This window comes from Dromaius novaehollandiae, chromosome 1 (assembly GCF_036370855.1).
Source record: "Dromaius novaehollandiae isolate bDroNov1 chromosome 1, bDroNov1.hap1, whole genome shotgun sequence".
Lineage (NCBI taxonomy): Eukaryota > Metazoa > Chordata > Aves > Casuariiformes > Dromaiidae > Dromaius > Dromaius novaehollandiae.
In genome coordinates this window covers 134,937,380-134,956,356 of record NC_088098.1, presented here as the reverse complement: position 1 = coordinate 134,956,356, position 18,977 = coordinate 134,937,380, and the positions used below count along the sequence as shown (strand labels likewise).

Genomic DNA, 18,977 nt, shown 5'->3' with positions numbered 1-18,977 from the left:
AAAATCTTAGTAATGGAGGTTCCACAGCACTGCTTGGCACCTAGTTAAGTGCTTAAATGCCATTAACGTTAGAATGCTTTACTTTGTCTAACTTAGATTTGCCTTGCTTCTATATAAGAAACTGACAATCTTCTGAACTCCCTTTTCCTTCATGCCTTTTTCCTTGACATCTCTGCTACCCTGTTATGAGTTTTCTCAAGTGCTTTCTTGAAATCTGTTGTTTTATTTTGGTTGTTCCTCCCTCCTTACGTTCTGATACATTTTGCAAACTCGTTTTTGTAGTTGCTCTCAGCTAAATCACCTTTCATCTTCGTTTTCTGATCTAGTTCTTTCTGGCTGCTTAGAGTTCAGTCTAGTTTTCTCCCTAGTTACCTCCTCTTATTTTCATATCAAAAAATTGTTCCCATCACTTCGGCACAATTTGGAGGAAGGAGCAGTAGTGTTCTGAGCTAGTTCCGCCACCATAGTAAATAAGTAATTGTGTCCTTAGAAAGATATGCTTTCTAGAAGTATGGGTTCTGTCTGTCGTCTTTCAGCATGGTGACATAGAATCAAAGCAGAAGTAAGATGGTTTCCTGCATCACCCAGCAATATATATATCACACTGAAGCTCATGATAATATTTTTTCTTTCTGTTTTGCCGCACCACATCCATGCTGCACCTTGTCTGTAAAGGTAATCCTTTCTGGGACTGCATTAGCTGCTGCTGATCTCTGGACATGATTTGTAGCTCCTGCTTGTGGCCAGGTTCCAATGGACTGGCCTGGAGGGAAGATGCATGCTGATTCTTGTTGATTCTTCAGGGACAGATTTACTGGTGGGCTGTCAGGCTTGTGCCTTACCATGGCACACAGGCTGCTGTGGTGTGCTCATTTGGGTCATGTGATATCTTTCTCTGTTTGCTCATTCAGTTTGGGGCTTCCCAACTTCGTTTTGGCTATCCACTTTCTCCTGATTATTTTCTTCCCTCTCTTCTCTAAATAGATGAATGAAAGACTTTTTTTCTCTGACAAGATTAATCAGATGGGTCATGTAATTTGAAAGAGAAGCATTACTACCTAAGCAGTTCTACATACAGTAATGTTTATAATCCCAATGTTAGTCTTCAGTAATAAAAAAAAATCCTTTCAAGCTTTTCTCCATCAGCATCAGTAATGTTCAGTAGACTATGGTGACAGATCAGAATTAGTCCTGTTTTGGGACAGGAAGAGGTATCTTACCTATGAAAAGTAACAACTAACCTATGTCAATACCGAATTTTTCATTCCTTTCTCAAATCACTAGTCTGTTAACAATGTCTACATCTAAACTTTTACTCCAACATTGAAGAAATTAGCATACTACAGGGGTCTGTGTGACTGGACTCCTTCAGACTAAGCTGTCAAATGAGATCCACTTTCAGAATAAAAAAAAGCCCACAACCTTACGACCATAGTTGTGTAGGAAAAGCGCTCTTGGCAGTTTCTGCATAAGAACTTGGAAATAAGGAAAAATGACTTCCATTTAAATAGCACTTACTGATTCTGAAAATGCAATTATGCCTTATGCCTCTGCAGGACTCTAGAATTTTTATTCTTTCTTCATCACTTAAGAAATAATAGAAAGACTCCCAGTAATCTGACTGAAGTGAATTTTGGATCAAGTTTTAATGCTGTGTCCCAGTAAAAAAGGATTTAAAAAATGTTGCCCCTGCAATTCAGCCCCCCAAATTTGTCTCAGTTTGAGCTCCAGTAAGGAACATACACATCCAGTGTCTTGCTGCTGAGCTCTGTCTGACCTCAGTCTCACCTTATTATTAGTTATTTGAAAACAGCAGCATCTGTGATACTTTTCTAAAAATAATGACAGCATCTGTCCTGTAGTACTTCTAAGTGAAGAATCTAATAGCGTCATCCCTGTGGTGCTCAGCTGACTTTATAAACTGAGAACAGAGGGAATGAAAACAAAATCTAAATTATTCCTACCTCTGGATTTTCCAGTGTATGCCCTCTTCTCTGTGTCAGGCTTCTGAGCTGTTATGCCTTAGAACAAAAGTCAGCCTTTGGTACAATTGAAAATAAGTAGACAATTGCTGGTTCTTAACAAAATGATGTGGAGCAGGGAGTTATTTTAGATTTGGGTTCTGATTGTAAATTCATTGAGAGCCTTGCTTTGAATGTGATGCTAAAGCAGATGGGAAGCTCACACCAGTGGAGTATGCTAGGTAGATATATAGCAGTTTTGCTCAGACTCCTGCCTTTTGTAGTTGTGGGAAAACGATCATGTTCATTGCCAAGTAAGGTGGACTATGCTAGTCTCATGAAAGTTAAAATCAGACAGGGAGGATCCTTGGACAAGAATAATACATAGTTTCTTGACTAGTTGAAAAAACTGAATGCAGTGTGACTGTAATAGTTAGGATTAGTGACTGAGTACTCCCCAGGCATGTGTTAAGTTTTTATTGTTATGAATTGTCTTCTACAGAAAGCACCTCACAATGAAATTTAGTGACTATTTCAATAGCCTATGTGGCATACTGACAAGTAACTTTTATCAATCTGTTTCTATTATGGCAAAGCACCAAGAGTCATGGCAAAAAGCCATAGACTTCTGAGGACAGTGCACAAGTAAACTTGTCATTAAAGCAAGCCTGCCAACATTCAGCGTTACATCAATAAAAGCCTGTGTTTCAGCAAACACTTGCAATCCCTGGAGACATCATTGTGCACTCGGGGATGTAAGCTGTTTCTATTTAAATAGATGCGACCTCTTATTGCCAAAATCAGTAGTGGGATATTTATTGAAAATAGGGTGTAATCTTTCACATTTATTGTTTCTTTCACAGGCTTTGCTCGTAATCTCTCTGAGGGAAGCAATGCTAACTATACAGAATATGTGGCTACAAGATGGTACCGCTCTCCTGAACTCTTGCTTGGGTAAGTACAGGTTCTAGAACAGCCATGACATATAAATCCTGGCTAATTCTTTGCGTTTTGTCCAGTACTTTTGTGAGATTTACCTATGGAGAGCTGTAGTTGACTTAAAGGGTAGATTTAAAGAAACTTCCAGATTTTTATGAGGTATTTTGGTTCATTTCCAGTAAGTTGACATGAATCATTGATCATGATCACTGCTGAAGTGGCATAAAAAGATGGTGCTAACTTTTTAAGCGGTCAGGAAGAGTTTATGGGAGGAGGCTTCACGAATCACTTTATTAAAGCACTGAACAGCTAGTGTCACGCTACCCACGCAAGCAGTAGTTGCTTGAGTAGCCTCAACCAGACGATTTAATTTTGCTCTTTTATCATCTATAAAATGAGGGATTTCCTACCTTGCAAGGCTAAATAGGTTTTCAAATATTATATGAATAAATTCATAGGACTCAAAAGGGTAAAGGAAGGGACAAAAATAACAGAAGTTTTACTGCATGTTATCTTTCCATTACTATCAAGTTTTACTGTGCATTTCTTTTAAACTTCATGAGAATAAAACACTCCCGTACAATACAATTCCTGTATGTATAACATACACATATATATTCTAGAAATAGAGAATTGGTAGCCATAGGTTCAATCAAAGAAGAGCTTTAAGCCAGATGTTTCACACTGCTGAGGAACATGTCTTTGTGGAACCTTTGATTAACACTGAACTAGAAAATAGACATTTCTTGAATAGGTAAAGCATAAGATAATAATTATTCTGTCAATTAAGTCATCCTGCTATTTATAGAGCTCTGCTAATCTTAATCAAATTAATATGTATTTGCATTGATATATGCAGAATAGTATATTAAAGTTGCCATTAAAAACCTCAAAGCTTAGTTTTTCATATTTTGGAGAAAACATATATTATTAAACATCCAAGAAAGTATATATTTATATAAAAAAACTTGGGAAAAACATCAATAGTGGCCTTTTTATTTATATAACATTTTATTCTCTGTCTTTATTAAGAATTAGGTTTTAAGAGGAAAGATATGAAAAACTTCACATATACAGTAATAATCTGACCTGAAATTTTCAAAACTGTTCTGTTAACACAAGGAAATTTATCAGGAATCATGGATGCATATAATTGACTAAATTTATCTGATTAGCTTGTAGACAAAGGAGAGCTTTGTGTATTTAATGAGTATGACTTCAACTTTGCTGGTGTACTTTTTAATTCCAAGTTTTTCTGGCATAAGTAATGTCTGTTTCTTGGCAATCCTGTTCTATTTCCCAGACACTCCTCTTGCTCATTTCCCCTCCCCCTTGTATTTTACCAAATCTTTATAAGTATCTATGATTTGGAAGTCTTCCCAGGATTATTAAATACTTATATTTTACCAAACATTTCGTGACTTTTTCAAGCTTTGAACTGTGTCCCAGAGAGGATTCTGTGTTGCGATAGGGAAGTTCAAATACTTGAATTTCATATGAGGAAAGAAATAGCTGCCCAATTATTCAGAGAGCTTCCAAAATCTGCTCACATTGGAGAGCCTCTCAGGTAACAGTTAGTGGAGTACTCTGTATGGTTTGTTTATAAAAGTTTACTAAATACCGGCATATTTTAAGGCATACCAAATTACTAGTCAAATTTGGGCAAGAATAGATTATAGTACTTCTGATTTGTGGTCTTTGTATCATACAGGAATGAATTATTTCACTAAACCAGCCACAACATTCTTGCATTGTTTTCCCTTTGTGATCTGAAAAGACTGATCTTTACAGTCAGTAGAACAGGAGACTTCAAAATGTCTTCCCAAACAAAATATTTCTGGTTTAGTTGCTAGAAGAAGCGGACAGTTGCTACTTTTCTGATTACAGAGCATATAATGGAAACTTGTTAAAGTGCAATTCAACTTCTTTTATTCCTGTGTGCAAGGAAGGGTACTGGTCACTGCCTTACTGGGGTTTTAGCCCATTCCTCGGTTCTAGCCCTAGCTTGGTCTCCAGGCCCCAGCCTCGCAATCTCGCAATCTACGTTTTTCCCACTTCATGTGTCACAATAGAGGAGCCTGTCTTTTCAAAGGGTTGCTAATAAAGCTGTGCTTATTTTTTTCGGTCTTGTTAAAAAGATAACTGTTTCTTAGTTGCACTTTCACAAACTGATTTGCTTTTTGGCACAGAATTTTTTAAGAACAGATCCTTGGGTTTGGAGTCTCTGTGTTGCATTTTGCAAAGTCCTTGCAATTGGTCCAGCTGATCCTTCCTTGGCTCTGGTCTCAGACGTGGCCTAATGGCTGGATTAGACTAGCAGCATCACAGAAAGAAAGAAAGAACTTTTAGTCTTTCAGCAAATCCTCCGTTAGACATTGTTTCAGATTACTAAAAGGAACTAATGGCCTACACAGCCATTGTTCTTGTAATACTTCGGGAGTTTCAGCATGCCCTGCTTTCCTGTTTTTGGTTTGTTGTCAGTACTTTATTCCAGTGGGGCAAATTTTGATTTTGTGGTCGTTCTGTTTGTGAAAGGACTGAAGCGTCTTATGGCAGATTCTGAAAGGCAAACAGTCCTTGAAATGTTGGCATCCTACTTCAGCTTTCCTAGCTGCCTTTGGCTCTGGCAGCAGGCACCTCAGTAGGCCTATAATTTTTCTCAGGCTTTTGTCCAGCTAGAAACTAGCTTTCTTACCTTAACTTAACCAACTGATCACCAAGGTCCCTTGGCCACATGCCCTGCCTATAGAGAGACATAATGAATCATGACTAACCAACAGGGAAAAGGCAGATTCTTTTTTCTGTCCAAGTGTGTTCTCTCGCTAGACATCTTTTAACCATCAGCATATGGAAAAAGCAAGGGGGTTAGATTTAGAGTTGGATTTGTCACCTGCAACTCCAAGTGTTGCCACATTCCAGAAAAAAGCAAGCCAACTATATCCTTAAAATCCCTTGAAACAGAGATTAAGTGCAATTTTCAAAAAGAGAATCAATAAATTATGTTTTCTGTTCAGCCTTTATTCCAGTCTTTATTCTTTTTATATGCTTTTTCTTTGACCTCAGAAGAATTCTCCCATAATTCTGCTCAAAACCTAAACATCCAAAAAAGATTTTTGGAATAAGTTGAATGTTTACAAAACAATTAAAATCTAACAAGCAAGAACTCAGGCATAGAGAAAGTGAATTGTTTTGGTCTACAGCAGGAGCCTCTAAAAGCCAAAAGTATGTAATGCATTAGCTGTGTGTGACTGAGGTGTGCTATTAAAGAAACACTCCAAGGAACAGAACCTTACAGTGAAAGTCAGAAACTGTCCAAGAGAGATTCTGTGCTGCTTCAATGTTCATGCCTCTGGATTGAATGTTGCTGTAGTTTACCATGCTCTCCTTTTCATATAAATTTCCATTCTCTGTATTCCAATTTTCTACCCTTACCTGCCTTGCAAATCATTCTCAAGCCTGTAGTCTCTCCTGACTCTAGCGATCCATAGTGCCTGTACTTCCCTACTGTCTTCCCAAGAAAAGGTGGCATGGCCTTTTCCAGTCTTAACATTCACATCACTTAGTTTTGTTTCAAACAAGGTCTCCCTCCACCTCCTCACTGCTGACCTAGCACCTTCCGTGATCAGTAGTTTGGAATACCCAGTGCCATTTTCCCCACTACGTTGCCTGCATACGCAAAGACCACCCATCAGAACTTCTCCCCGAGGCCCCAGCCTGTTGCTTTGCTCCAGTACAAGAATTATCTATTTTCTGATGCTTTCATTGTGTTCTAACCTGTGTTTTTCAACTCATGAATAATTTCAGAGCCATTCTCTTTCCTCTGTAATTAAAATTCCACTGTATGAATGCTGAATGCTAAAACAAAGATTGCTTATCATTTCTGTTCTCTCAGTCGCCAAATTCAGTATGCTGATCCACCTATTAAGCACAATGGAAAAATAAACGCAATACAGAAATACAACACAGTCTTTAACCCCTGGTGAGAACAGAAGTTAGTGCTAGTTTAACTTTAAATGATAACTGCTTGTAAATCAGAAAGATATTCTTGTAGGTAAATTTTTCACAAGAGGTAACCAAATTCCAGAGAGTAGTTGAGAATTACAGCCCTGCCTTTCCAGACAGGAATACATGAGATAATCTGATATAGAAACAGAGGACTTCATATTTGAGGTCTGTTCTTCAATATCAAAGTTTATTTTTCTGTGTTGCAAGAAAGCAGGCCACCGAAAATATGGCCAATAAAGTCAAATAGCTTAGTAAGAAGTAGTGTCAGCGGATGGAAAACACTATATGTTTGCTTTTCAGAGCCCCCTATGGAAAGGCGGTGGATATGTGGTCGGTAGGCTGCATTCTGGGGGAGCTGAGTGACGGGCAGCCCTTGTTTCCCGGCGAGAGCGAGATTGACCAGCTCTTTACCATTCAGAAGGTGCTAGGCCCTCTGCCAGCTGAGCAGATGAAGCTCTTCTACAGCAACCCTCGCTTCCATGGCTTGCGGGTAAGAGAAAGCTTTGTTCTTTTTGTAATTTGTTCACGCAGTATTTGTGCTAGTGTCATTGATGCCATGAAGATTCTTTTCATTTAGATTGTGTTTAGTGTTATATGCATTTCTTTGTAAATAGACTATTTAGGTGATAAGGCATTTGTAATTCATAAGTAGAATTCTGGTTACACCAGTATTAGGTTGTGTAAATGTGTTTATTTTACTGTTAAAAGTGGATTATAAATTTACTTTCATTTCTTTGACTTTTTTGTCATGCAGGTTAGCATTTATACCCAGCTTAGCATTACTCTGCCACAATTGCACTATGAAGTTTAGTGACATAGCTGTGTCAGTTCAGGGTGTGAAAAATTCATGCCTGCTCTCTAAGGCTGCTGTGTCAGCAAGTTTGGGCCAAGGGTGCTGCTACAATGACTGAAGAACTTTCTGCCATTTGGCTTACGTTACTGGGTGAGCTACTGTAAGCTACGTGATGAAGAAAAGAATCTCTTCCTACTGACAGCATTATTACCCTTTCAGGGGGTTGCCAATATCGTATATTGGCAGAGACTTACTAGAGTGTTGAAACTGCTTAACTTGGGATGTACAATGTGGCAAAAGCCCAAAAGCAGTATGTAAGTAATGGCTCTGTTGTCTTTAATAACTGCTGGTCAGTGATTGCACTTCTGTTTTCTTGTAATTCAGTTTTGGTTGTCACTTTTTTAATTAACATTGCTTAGAAGGGTGACTTTCTGATCTTGATAAATGGGATGAAATTGCTAATGTAAAATCCAGTAAAGAGATACGTAACTATTACATCTGAAAATTAAAAATTGAATACACAAGTATGAAATAGAAAAAACTGATAAGGCAGGAGTACTGTGTTGTTAAAAAAAAAAAGTGATTATATTGGATCATGATCTAAATGCATACAGCATAATAATGTTTTAGAAGCTGTCCAGTTTTTAACATGATATAGAGAATATGCTGAAAAAAAATTACAGAGAGGTTTTAAAAGATTTCACCGGTGGAGCTTTAAGTTTTACGCTGTAAAAGAGAAAACTGAGAGAAGCAAGGACAAAGAGAAAGAAGGAGACATAGTTGTCTTAATGTACTAAAGGTTGCCATAAATTGGCTTTAGCTGTTGATGGTAGGAAAAGTAGTAGTTGGCTTAAGGTGTTAGGATAATTAATTTAGCTACAAGGTTAGGTAATCCATAAGCATTTCTGATCATGTTTGTAGAACCTCTGTCAGTGGAGGTTTTTAAAAACAGTTTAGACAAGCATTTTTTGCAGTGTTCTATATGTACTTGACACTGTTTTAAAGCAGTGGGTCAGACCTTTTTTTCTATTCTATGTGTTCAAATAGAAAGTAACTTTAGAATACTTAATTGAAGTCTGAATAATAGCTTAAATGTGAAAAATACTACAAAAATGTTGGTTCAAATGATATTCCTTAGTTAATTCAGGGGAAGATTTTGTTCCACGACAGAAGACAGGATTAAAAAGTAATTCTGAATGTAACTTAGTGCTTAATACTCGAAGATGTTCTGGTGCATAGCAGATAGAAGATACGCTCTATATGCTGTGGTCATGCAAATGTTGTTTACAAGCTGGATCCGGCATTGGCTTTTCTCAAGATAGAAACCAGCCCACGATGTCGATTTGTTTATCCATAGGTTTATCTCTAGACTTTGTGAATCCCTATGTTACCATTACTGTAATTACTACCATATTGTAGCACAGGATTTTAAAAATTCTAATTCAAATACTGTGGCGCCACATATACATGTATACAGACACGTTTGCATACTTTCCCTCTTCCCTCCTTCCTCATTTTTCCCATGCATATATATGCACAATTTTTCCCCCTGCTGAGGATTAGGGAGTATTTAGTGGTCTTCCTTTCTGTCCTTTTGAGGCAGAGAGCATCCATGCATTTTGAAGACCCAAGGACTTAAAATAATGCTGTACAGGATTGAAAAGTATTAACAGGCTCATACCTTTATGGAAAACATACCTGGTAGTGTAGAGCTGTAATTATTATTCTACAAATAAGGTATAAGTAAACTGGTGAATCTGAATCACCCAATGGATAGCAATCTCGTAGAACAGCTTTACATGGCTTTAGCACACCTTCATGTTTCGCTTATTATTCCAGATGTACGGTCTTCCTTATAATGGTCGTTCTACAAGAAGACAAAAATATTACCTATCTTGGATAGGTCGAAGAGGAGCTTGATAAGAAGGGTTAAATGGTTTGGATTTGTTCAGCGTATTCCGCTTTAAACAAGTTACAGCATCTACTAAAAACCTGCTTGCCTCATGCAAACTGATGGAAGAAACGTGAAAAGCTTGGCTCACTTAAGATGCTGTCTAAGATCAATGTAGCAGTCTTGAACTTGCAAAATAGCTCAATCACTGGTAAACCACTTTAAAAGGATGCAAAGTAAAAAGAAGAATAAGTAGCATGAAGACTATGTGGCAACAAGCATATTCGAGCTAATCTTCTTTCATTTTCCTTCAAAGCTCACATAATGTAATTTACGGGAAGTAATGCAACAAACAATGGGACGTGATTCATGAAAGTGAATCTAGTACTTCTACATGTGCTCAAAGTGCACATGGAGTGCTTCCAAATAAGAAACCCTTTTGGAAATGGGTGTTTGTACTGCATTATTCTTTAGAACATAGGTCTGAAGCTAGTATTTACTGTGAGGAAGGTGTGTGTGTAAATATATGCACCTAGCTATAGAGAAAGTTCCCTAGATGTAAGTGAGAGTTGGGAAGATGTGGGAGATGTAAATGAGAAGAGGTGAAAGTACTGCAGTAAGGATCTTTAAGACTTCCTGCTCTTTGACACTTCAGTCCAAACATAGCAAACTTCCACTTACAATGTTGTCTTCATATTTGTCTTTTTTTTTGTTGTCTGTTGTCTTAATCACTGACCTGAATTTTCTTGTTTTCTTTTATTTTCAGCTATTTTAAATATAGCTCAATATTTTATGTGGGTATATTTTATGTATGACTCCAGCCCGTTTGGACGAACGGTGATGGCTTTTATGCACTGGGGTAAATGTGAGTGCCAGAAGGCAAGACTGCTGCATGTTCCCTGGTGTCAGTATTTTTGCTTTCATGTGTTAGCTCAACAGGATTTTTTAGAAAATTCATAGTTAGAATGTTGATGGGATCAAAGTAGGCCACAATGAAGAACTTGTGTTTATCATGCAAATTTGCGCAGCTCTGGGAACTGTAAACAAAGTGTCTGGATTCATTGCTCTTTTCCCACAAATAAAAGTGTATTTCTTTTGTTTTGAAAAATAATTTTAAGGAGTGTGAATTGTACTCACAGGCTCATAATAGTGCATTCACCTGCAAATATTTGCTGATATCTAGATGAGTAAAATACTACTAACAGGATTTGTCATGTGCTACTCTAGAGGTTATTACAAATCTCTTAATCTCAGTTGTATAGTTTTGGATAAATTGTGATTAATGCCAATATGCGTCTTTTCTTCTCCTCTCTTCTCCTCTCTTGTCCTCTCTTGTCCTCTCTTCTCCTCCTTCCTCTCCCCCTTCTCCCCCTTCTCCCCCTTCTCCCCCTTCTCCCCCTTCTCCCCCTTCTCCCCCTTCTCCCCCTTCTCCCCCTTCTCCCCCTTCTCCCCCTTCTCCCCCTTCTCCCCCTTCTCCCCCTTCTCCCCCTTCTCCCCCTTCTCCCCCTTCTCCCCCTTCTCCCCCTTCTCCCCCTTCTCCCCCTTCTCCCCCTTCTCCCCCTTCTCCCCCTTTCCCACCTTTTTCCACTTTTCCTCTTTTCCCCTTTTCCCCTTTCCTTTTTTTCCCTTCCTCACATCTGCTGTGGTATTGAAATGCCCAGTTTTCTCTAAAATCAGCATCAGTTAGGATCCATGAGGTTCTTGGAGGGTTTTTTTTTTTTTAATGCCCCTCTTGGAATTCCAGCCTTAATTTCTAATTCTGAAAACACTGACCTATATATTTAGCTTTTAAATTTCAGGTTACCTCACTGAAATCAGTTTATGTGTTTTGTTTGTTGTGATTTCAATGCATGCCATGCCCAGGGATTCAATCTTTTTTATTTATTTCTTTTCAACTCATTGTACTTGACATTATGGTATAGCGATGAAATGTTGAACAAATTTTCTTTCGTTTGATTAAAAGGAAGAAAAGGTCCTTTTTTCATTTCATTTGTTTATTCAGCTTGTTTACACGTCAAGCAAGATCAGTTGGTGGCAAATCTCAGTAATCTGTAGGAGATCAAATTGATAAAACTGGATGTTCTGCATATGTTGGATGTCCTGTGCTGGTTGAGGTGCTATCTTGTCTTCATAACTTAGAAGACTTCTCAAATCAGTTCTTCTAAATCAGTGGTGTATCTAAGTCTGCTTGTTTTGTCTAGCTTCTCATTTTAATATACCAATGAGTTTATTCTTTCTTGTCTTTCTTCCGCTTCTTTCACCATTGCTGTTACTTAAGGAGTCTTTAGCCTGAGTCAAAAGCTGTGGCTGTTGACCAGCGATTTGTGATCCAGTGTTAGAGTACCTAACTTTGTCAGGGAAAAATTTTAATCCCATATAATGTTTTTCTCCTCATTTACCTGTCTAATTAAAAAAAAATTGGCTATATTTGGCACCATAAACTTACTGAATATTTTTGTAACCTCTATCAAAGCACCAAGTGGTTTACATTAGAATGTATTGTTGGAAATGATTGCATTAATATTGATATGAAAAATGCAATGATTCAAATTTAGGCAAGGATGAAGCTGCGAAAATGTATGCTGTACTTTACAGCATTCATTTGGTTTTCTGCAACTCTGCTTGTTCTGACTATTCATCTAATGACTTTACTGAATCATTTTAACATTATCATTATATTCCTTCTTTGGAATGTCCAGCTATATTTCTATATTGGAATAGATCTGGCAAGCCTTCATAAAATCTCAAAGTACGAATATCCCACCTTTAAGTTCCAGAAGACAGTGATGGGAATCTAAAATAAAAACAAACCAAAAAAAAAAATCAACAAAAGCAATTCTGTATTATTTTTTCCTTCCTCAAATCATGCCTGCCTGTCTTCTTTCCAGACAGTTAAGACTAGTTTCAAATACTGCCTTCATCTTGTTTTGTCAAGACTGTAGCTGACAAAGATGCCCTGCAGCAGCGTGCAGTAATTCTCATGGTGTTGCCGGTTCTTACTGCAGCTCGACCAAAGGAGTAATGCTGAACCTTAAATCTTTGCATAGTTGCCATGCTGTTTTCTCGAAGTTTTTCCCTAAAAGCATTTTGGAATTGTTGGTTAATCTTTGATATTTAGTTAATCCTATATATTCACAACAATGAAATTATCTCAAATCTATTTTTAATCCTTTTTTGGGGAGGAATATTAGTTATGTTAACTCTTAATCTATTTTAAACCACCCACACTTTGTCAGTCATAACGCCACAAACATATTTATAAATCTGACTTAATTGTTTTTCATTTATGAGAAATTCTGCTGAGTACTCTCCTAATCAGGAATACTTTCCTTGCTGGACTAGATGCATATGGTACATCAGTTATTTCTTTCACCATAATGTTTTGTAATGTTCAGAAAGCACTGTGATTCTTTTAGCACATGTAATTCTTTTAGTATGTATGATTCCACATGATTCCCATTAAGTTATATGCCTTAACTCCCTGTGTAATTTCTGTTTTTTGAAAGGTTGTATTGATGTATACCTTGTTTATCTTCTCCATATATTTATACTAAATTACTTTTACAGTTCCCTGCAGTCAATCATCCACAGTCTTTGGAGAGAAGATACTTGGGAATTTTAAGTGGTGTATTACTTGATCTTATGAAGGTGGGAAATATATTTATTTTCTTCCTGTAATGTGTAGGGAAAGATGTGACTTATCTTTGTTTCCTAATATAATACATTTTAAAAGTATTTTTGAATAACTTCCTTTTGGGATATTTTGATATTGCCATTGTTTGTAGCAAGGATTTGATATTTCCAAGAAATCAGGAACATACCCTTTGCAAATGCCAAGGAGAGTCTGTTCAAATTTGTTTGATTTGATAAACAAAGTATGTTTCAAACAAAAGAGTCACCAATATTTGCACCAGCATGCATTCACTCTGACAACCATTCAGATGAACAGGTTACTTCAGTAATGCTGCGGTGTGAGTGTTCAGCCTGTGACAAATTTAGATAAATCCACACTGAAAGAGGGTTACACTAACCTGAGGAGTTGTGCATTTGTTGCTGGATAAGCAGGAGGATGTGGACAGTTGTCAGAGATGAAGTTGATGCACAGTAATTTGTTTATATGTCTGAGCTCTTAATCTGCTGGCTGCTGCTCGCCTCTACACAGCCTATATGTTACGTTGCTCTCCAGTCCTGTTTTGGAACAAGCCAGCTAGTTCCCTGTGGCCACACTAGGATATGGTTCTGAGATGGTTTCCTGCAGGTGATCTGGAGAAGATGGCTCTTTCCAAAAAAGTCCCATACTGTGAAATATTCTGCTATGTATTTGTGCCATATTCCTGGGTATGCAATGCATTCTGATTGCACTGTAAAAACATCAGAATGGTAAGTTGCAGCACAGTCCTGCCATTATTTTAGCCCCACTAAGCTGAAGAAACATCACAATAACAGAAATTATGTTTGTAGAATCACAGGGGTACCATCTAAGAGTTAGAGGCAATCTGGGACAAATATTATGAAATGCAGATATGGCTAATCAACTCTGAATGAATTGTGTGATCCCAAGCCAATCTGCCAGTTGTCATGGAAACCAGAAATCATATGTTTGGGGGTATACTTGGCTTTTTACTTGCCTTTTAAAGTATTATGTAATCGGTAAAAATCCACCAAAGTTGTTTTTATTTCCTTTAACACAATCAGTTCAAATCATTTTCATTTAATTTCCCTGCCTTATAAAAAGAGTCAGCATAGCTTTTTGTCTTGGTTTCATGTAGTCTGCAAAGTTAGGCTCCTTGGGTATATATAATTGCTTGTTTCAGTATTATACATTCTCCTCAGTTTTGAAGTTCACAGAAAATAGCTTTTTCTTGGCATCATAGTTAACTGTAGCTCAAGCTTTAGTAGCATATATTGCAGAACAGCAGTTTGAAGATCATTCTTCAGACCATAGTTATGCATGCTCGGGTTTTGTTTTTATTTTTTGTTTTATTGCATTTCTTATATGTTACACCTCAGTGTCTTTTGGGTTCTTTTGCTGTGTTTTAAAAGTTACAAAAGTTGCAAAATAAAGCACTTGAATTTCAGGGAACATAGGTTTCCAAATAATTCCATTCCACTTTTGTTTAAGTAATTCTTTTCAACATTTCTGTGAAGAAGGTCAGAGATTCTGTAGAGGGGATATTTGTGTGTTTAACCTATATTATTTATTTCAGAAGTTGGGAAGTTGCTAAAGATTGAGGAAAAGACTACAAGAAAAGAACAGAAGAGATGTGTGGTTAAGTTTCATGCAATAAATGCTGCACATACTTTGCTCTATGCCTGTCTCTTCTCCAGACACTGGGCAGTCTGGCACACGCCCACACTTGGTGTGTTCCTTATTATCTGCATTCCCAGGAACCTCAGGTCTGATTACTAGATTACTGAATAACCTAAGCTTCAACTTATGTCAGCTGAAGGTGTGAATTCTTGATATATCTCTAAATAGGGCATTTGTGGTGTAGATGAATGAGGAGGCAGCCAAGTTTGGGGTAATCCTGAATTTTACTCTTCTAGACAGGAGACATCCATCTAGCCCCATGATTTTGTTGCTCCCTTCCTCCCGTCTTCTCAAACCATGCTGTTTTGCAAGCATTCATTTGGGAATTTAGGAGCAAGCTTTGCATGTGACAACTTGAGCAAACAAGACATTGAGTATTTCAGCCTTTTCCATATCATCTGCAATTCAGTTGTCTCCCGTATTCAGCAACAGACATATTTTCTCTGAACTTCCCTTTGCTGCTAGCATACTTGTAGAATCCCTTCTTGTTACGCTTTATGATCCTTGCTTGCTGTAGCTCCACCTTTAGCCCCAGACTTTGGCATTCCTAATTTCGTAGGAAGTAACGCTTTTATATTCTTCTTTTGTATCCCATCCTTGACTCTACTTCTTACATGCTCCATTTTTGCATTTTTGTTCATTAAGAAGTTCCTTGTTTAGCCAAGCTGACCTGTCAAATTTTGTGGTCTTCTGTACAATGAGATGGTTTATTCCCAAACTCTCAGAGTTTTTCTTTTTAAATCAGCTGACTTTCCTGGACACCTTTCCTCTGATGGCAGTTTTTCAGGGGATTCTGCCTAGCGATCCCTTAGAGAAGTTAAAGTCTGCTCTCGTAAGTCCTGAGTCCTATTGCTGCTGTTTATCTTTCCACCCTTCCTTTGAATCCTGACCTTAATCGCCTCAGAGTCGCTACAACCCAAGCTGCCTTCTTTGACCAGATTTGTCACTAGTTGTTTACTGTTGATGAGCAGCTGGTCAAGTAGAGTACAGTCCATCCCTTGGTCGGTTGGCCCCTACAATGGCTACATTAAGAAATTGTCACCAACATAGTCTAGAAATCTCATGGATTGTCTACAGAGGCTGGTTGTCTGGATAGTTGAAATCCATTATGAGGATAAGAGCCTGTGGTCAGGAAATTTTTGCTTGTTACAGAAAGTCATCCACTTCATCCTTTTGGACACATGGTCTGTAGCAAACCCCTACTATAACGCAAATACAGCTTTCTCTTTTAATCCTGTCTCAGAGACTGTCTGCAGACACACCTTCTGTTTCGTACTTGGTGAAATCCAGGAACCCATTTGTACGGAGGGCCACTCTTCTTTCCCCACCCCTCAGCCTTCCAAAGCCAGCTATACCTGTCAGCAACCATGTTCCAGTGCTCTCCTACCAGTTCTTTGTGCTTTCAGTCATGTTCACAGCCTCATGATTGCCTATGAACTTTCAGTTCTCCTTGCTTGTGGCGCAAGCTCTGCAAGTTAGTGCAAAGGCACTTGAGGTTAGCCTCTGAACATCCTCTCATCTAAGCAGGAATGTGAAAGTCACACTTGTAGCCTTCTCATGTTTGTTTAGGCCATTTGAGACACTGTAGTGGTGAGCATCAGGAAAAAAGTTAGGAAAAAATTAATGATTCAGTGCACGGTTTGTCAGTTGGAAAAGAGAGATACTACATATCTTATGCCGAAACTGCATAGAAATGTTGAATATTTGCTTTGTTTCTTGAACATTTTCCATTTTGAAGTGCAGGGATCAATCCTGTGAAGGGAAGCTAGTGTGTGGTTAAGTGATAAAATACTACTTTAATGCATATGTAGATACCGTTTTGTGTGTGCGTGTGTAAGTGTATGCATGCACACAGGCACGTGCGCACACACATGCGCACACACGCATATATATACATAAGCCTATTCTTTATTCAACCTATATAACCCTTAAAAATAGCTGTTCTTGTTGTTTAATAGTCATTCAAACTTTTATCCTTGCTCACAATCATGCATGTTGAAATATTCCAAGACTGTTTAAGTTTCTGCAAGAAACTTTTCGAACTTCTCAAAATACCCAACCCATTGGTTTCTAGTGTTATAATTTAATGTTCATTCTCTATACGTCAGAAAGTGTCTTTGTTCAGAAACATAACAGATCTAAGAAAATTGTAAGGCAGATGTTATTCTGAGCACATTCTAAGCAGTTTAGATGAGTCTTTAAAAATATAGATGGACTTGATCCCTACTGAAGTAAAAATCAGAATCCTTTATTTTTAAAGATATTACATTCAAAAGAATATTTTTGTGTTAATAAGATCGTTCTGTTCATATGCTTGTTCTGTTTATGTTTATAAAGCCTATTATTTCATTGATACCATTTTACTACAGGTAAATTTAATGTTTTTCATTCCGAGCAAAATTCTTGTAAGGTATATCCTGAAAAAAGTGTGTGTAAAAAAAAAAAAGTAATAATATTCATAATAAAGAAGTTTGAGACCTTCCATTCATAAGTAGAACATAGTATTTTGAAAGTGTTTGTTTTGCTCAGGTTATATGTAACTTAGTAATATAACATTAAATTATTCTGGCACTTTTCTCTGATCATAGAAAATCTGGAGATTAAAAAACTATCCCAATAATGTTCTTTGCTTTGTTTTAGTTTTTGCTGATGCGAATACAGATACTAACACTTAAATTCTGGGGTTTGTTTTCCAAAGAACTTACTAAAGCTAGATCCAGCAGATAGGTATTTGACAGAACAATGTTTGAACCATCCTTCATTTCAAACTCAAAGACTCTTGGATCGCTGTGGAAGTTCGCCTTCACGGTCAACTAAGAGAAAACCTTACCATGTAGACAGCAACACTTTATCTAACAGGTAAATGCAGTCATGTGACCATCGTACCTGTCATTTGTTATTCCAGTGAGTAAGTTCCTGTCATGCTTAAATCCAACATCATCTTCAAGAAAAGAAAAGTAGGTTTTTCAGCACTTTAGGTACATTAAGATAGATATATAGATATAGATATATATCATTCCATGTTGTGGAACCATATTGTTCCATATTGTTCAAGGAAATTCTTCAGTGCAGAGAGCCTCAGGTTGTTCCTCTAACAAAAGACTTCCTAGAGGTTGTCTTCTAAAGCATGCAGAACAATAGCTGCTTTTAATCCTAGGCATTCCTCATTTTAAGATCTGGGGCTATGGCATTTACAGTCTTTACTGGCTCTGAGATAGACACTGAAAAGTTTTAGCTGCTTTTGTAAATGTTTAGGATAGAAGTTAGGCCATTCTGATGCCAAGGCATAGGAGCCCATAGGAAACTTTTTGTATAATACAAAGCTTTGCCTACCTGCTTGATTTAAAATTACTAGGCTGCTTATATCTCTAAGCTAAAAGTAAAGGAAGATATCTATCCTTTTAACTAAAAAATACAACTTGACATTAAAATTGCTAAATTTATGTGAGCTATAATAGAGCACATAATTAGATCACTGAAAGTGGGTGATATAGAAGCATTGTCCAATTATAATTAACAAGATAGGAACTTGTCTAAACGGTCATCTCTTAGTTTATTTCTCAGTAGTTTATCTGAATTCTAGATTATGATAGAATTAGATGCAGAGATAAGTAAGTTAGCTCTGAGCTAAACCAGCGTTGGTCCATCAAGGCTAATGGGCACAGACACAGCACCATTTAGTCATGGCTGCGCTGTTTCCAGGGCCAGCATAAGTCCAGAAGCAGAACTGTTTTTATATGCCATGAGACCTGAGCTAATAAATTCTCCTAAACTCAAGCTGAATGTTTGCAGAGCCAACTCATGATCCCATAATAGTTCTGTAATTCCAAAACCAGGAGAGCTGAAATGTACAACAAAGATACTGAGTGTCCCTGCACCAAGTCCATCTGGTTCCAGCAAGTCTGGTACAGTTTTGGGGATGAGTTAGTATGCCAAAAATTGGGGTAGTGCAGAGTTCTGCAGAGGTCAGGGTTCCTGCGTTAGACCTGGTTGTCCTGTAGGGCTTGCTAGGCCGTGCTGAACTCGGGCACGTTCCTTTTGGATGTCTTCACCAGCACAATATACTCTTTTTCACAC

At 37.6% G+C, this 18,977-nt stretch overlaps 1 protein-coding gene across 4 annotated transcripts in view; it reads left to right on the top strand.

Annotated features, from left to right (window-relative positions):
- The window catches only part of CDKL5 (cyclin dependent kinase like 5), a 146,487-nt gene that overhangs the window by 97,232 nt on the left and 30,278 nt on the right, over positions 1 to 18,977 (top strand). For all 4 annotated transcript variants that reach the window (XM_064499420.1, XM_064499428.1, XM_026120740.2 and 1 more), the window contains 4 exons: positions 2,825 to 2,915; positions 7,206 to 7,395; positions 13,157 to 13,237; positions 17,599 to 17,759. In XM_064499420.1, the coding sequence (XP_064355490.1) occupies positions 2,825 to 2,915; positions 7,206 to 7,395; positions 13,157 to 13,237; positions 17,599 to 17,759 (523 nt within the window). The remainder of the gene's footprint in view (positions 1 to 2,824; positions 2,916 to 7,205; positions 7,396 to 13,156; positions 13,238 to 17,598; positions 17,760 to 18,977) is intronic.